Here is a 1,778-nt window from a genome sequence, read left to right as displayed (position 1 = left end):
ATTGTGATATAAATCTTTCTTGTCATTTGTATAAATAGATATAAATAATTTTTTCCTCTCCACGTGACATTCTGGTTTTAATGAAGAATAATTTTGGACACCTGAATAATAATGAGAAGATAGCGGAGGAGCTGAGCAATGACCTTAAAAAGATCGTATTACCCACTTTCCATGGTTTCGATGGTAAGGATGATGCTGAGAAATTAATCATCTTCATGGTAAAGTACTTTCGTGTTCATCACCTTTCGGCATAGTCTAGGGCTTTATGGGTTGCATTTCAGCTGATTGGTGAACCAACTATGTGGTGGAACAGCCACAATTAAGGGCCGAGAGGAAGTTGTGACCAGGACAAATATCTTGGGAATACTTTTTTATCTCTTTTCATGAAGCGATTGTTGCATCTGTTATTTTATGAGACAGACGTAGCTGAGTTTCAAAACTTGATTAAAGGGGTCATGGCAGTGACCAAATATCAGGAGCGATTTTGTTATTTGTGAAATATGTTCCATAGTATTTGTAGGATGAGCATTTTAGAATGGATATTATAAGTTTGTATTGGGATTACATCCCCAGACTGGATCTGTGGTCAAGATGCATGAACCAGAAACCATAGAATTCTTTTCACACAGAAAGATGTTCCTTTAGGAAAATAAACTTCTGTTGAGAATGCAACGAGCAGCTCTAAAGAGAGAATTTTTATTAAATGGTACGAAAATAGTATTCCTATGTGGTCTACCTTTCCTTTGTTTTATTTTTATCGAATCGATCACAAAAAATTAAGCTCAAGAAGCTTAGGCGAACATCTTCTGAATGTAGTCCACGAGCTCCTGGGTGATGCGGAAGGCCTTGCTCAATACGGAATCGGGGAGAGGGGGATTCGCCGCAAACAGAGAATTAGCAATTGTCTGGGTTCCCGGGAGCTGGCTGCTCAAAGCAGAGATGGCGACCGCATTCTCTTTCCCCACATTCTGCTGGAAATGCACGAGCGCCTTGGGGAAGACGAACACGTCTCCCTTCTCCAACGTCTTGCTGAAGAAGGTGTTGTTGGTGTCAATAAACCCTACAAAGAGCTCGCCTTCCGCTAGAAAGAGAACCTCGGTGGCTCTGGGGTGGGTGTGAGGAGGATTAATTCCACCCACTGCGTAGTCGATGCGGACCAGAGATATTCCCAACGTGTTCAGCCCCGGTATCTGCATTACGTTGGCAGGGGTCACGATGGAGCCCACTGCGTTGTCGGTGTTCCCCGCCTGCCCAAGCCCCCCGAAGAAGAAGTCCTCTGCTGATACTGCCATTGCCTCCTTGCACACGAACCCGTTCACCAACACTGTGAAAAACAATCATATAATCAGTACCTAGATTTCTAACGAGCACATGCAATCATATAATCAGTACCTAGATCTCTTATTATCTATAATGTTATTCTCTGCTCACCTTTGCTTTCGTTGTCTGCAACGCAGAAATCCTGCAATGGATCGGAATCCGCTGCCACGACGCCTTTGCCGAAACAACATATCAACAGAACAAGCCCCAGCGTGAGGTAAATCATCCTGCTACCCATTATGACAGGAACACAGAGAGACTGATGTGAATAAACAGCTCAGGATGTGGATAATTGAATTGAGTACTATTGCAAGCCCATTTGCATGCTTTATATACTCGAAACGTTAACTGCTCCTCAAGGACTCATTCATTCTTACCTGACGATCAACCCACCTGCTACCGCGGATATACTCTTATCATTCTTTTATTATGGTTGAAATCTTCTACGTTGAGGTTCC

General features: G+C 43.0%; 1 protein-coding gene across 1 annotated transcript; it reads right to left on the bottom strand.

The window, feature by feature from the left end:
• Positions 1 to 791: 791 nt before the first annotated feature.
• LOC149568943 (putative germin-like protein 2-3) lies at positions 792 to 1,558 on the bottom strand. The gene is made up of 2 exons (XM_089817652.1): positions 1,432 to 1,558; positions 792 to 1,324 (listed from the first exon to the last, which is right to left on the bottom strand). Exons 1-2 carry the CDS (start codon positions 1,556 to 1,558, stop codon positions 792 to 794), a joined length of 660 nt encoding a protein of 219 aa, XP_089673778.1.
• Positions 1,559 to 1,778: the final 220 nt, after the last annotated feature.

This window comes from Cupressus sempervirens, chromosome 3, assembly GCF_028749045.1.
Source record: "Cupressus sempervirens isolate cs-2001-9-10 chromosome 3, ASM2874904v1, whole genome shotgun sequence".
Classification (NCBI taxonomy): Eukaryota; Viridiplantae; Streptophyta; class Pinopsida; order Cupressales; family Cupressaceae; genus Cupressus; species Cupressus sempervirens.
The sequence above is the reverse complement of the archived record's forward strand: the minus strand, read 5'-3'. Positions and strand labels throughout refer to the sequence as shown.

Excerpts from the sequence above, each read along its gene's own strand:
- LOC149568943 (XM_089817652.1), bottom strand. The coding sequence starts at position 1,558 with ATGGGTAGCAGGATGATTTACCTCACGCTGGGGCTTGTTCTGTTGATA. Across the intron at positions 1,325-1,431 it reads TGCAGACAACGAAAGCAAAG|TGTTGGTGAACGGGTTCGTG; the intron begins GTGAGCAGAGAA and ends TGTTTTTCACAG.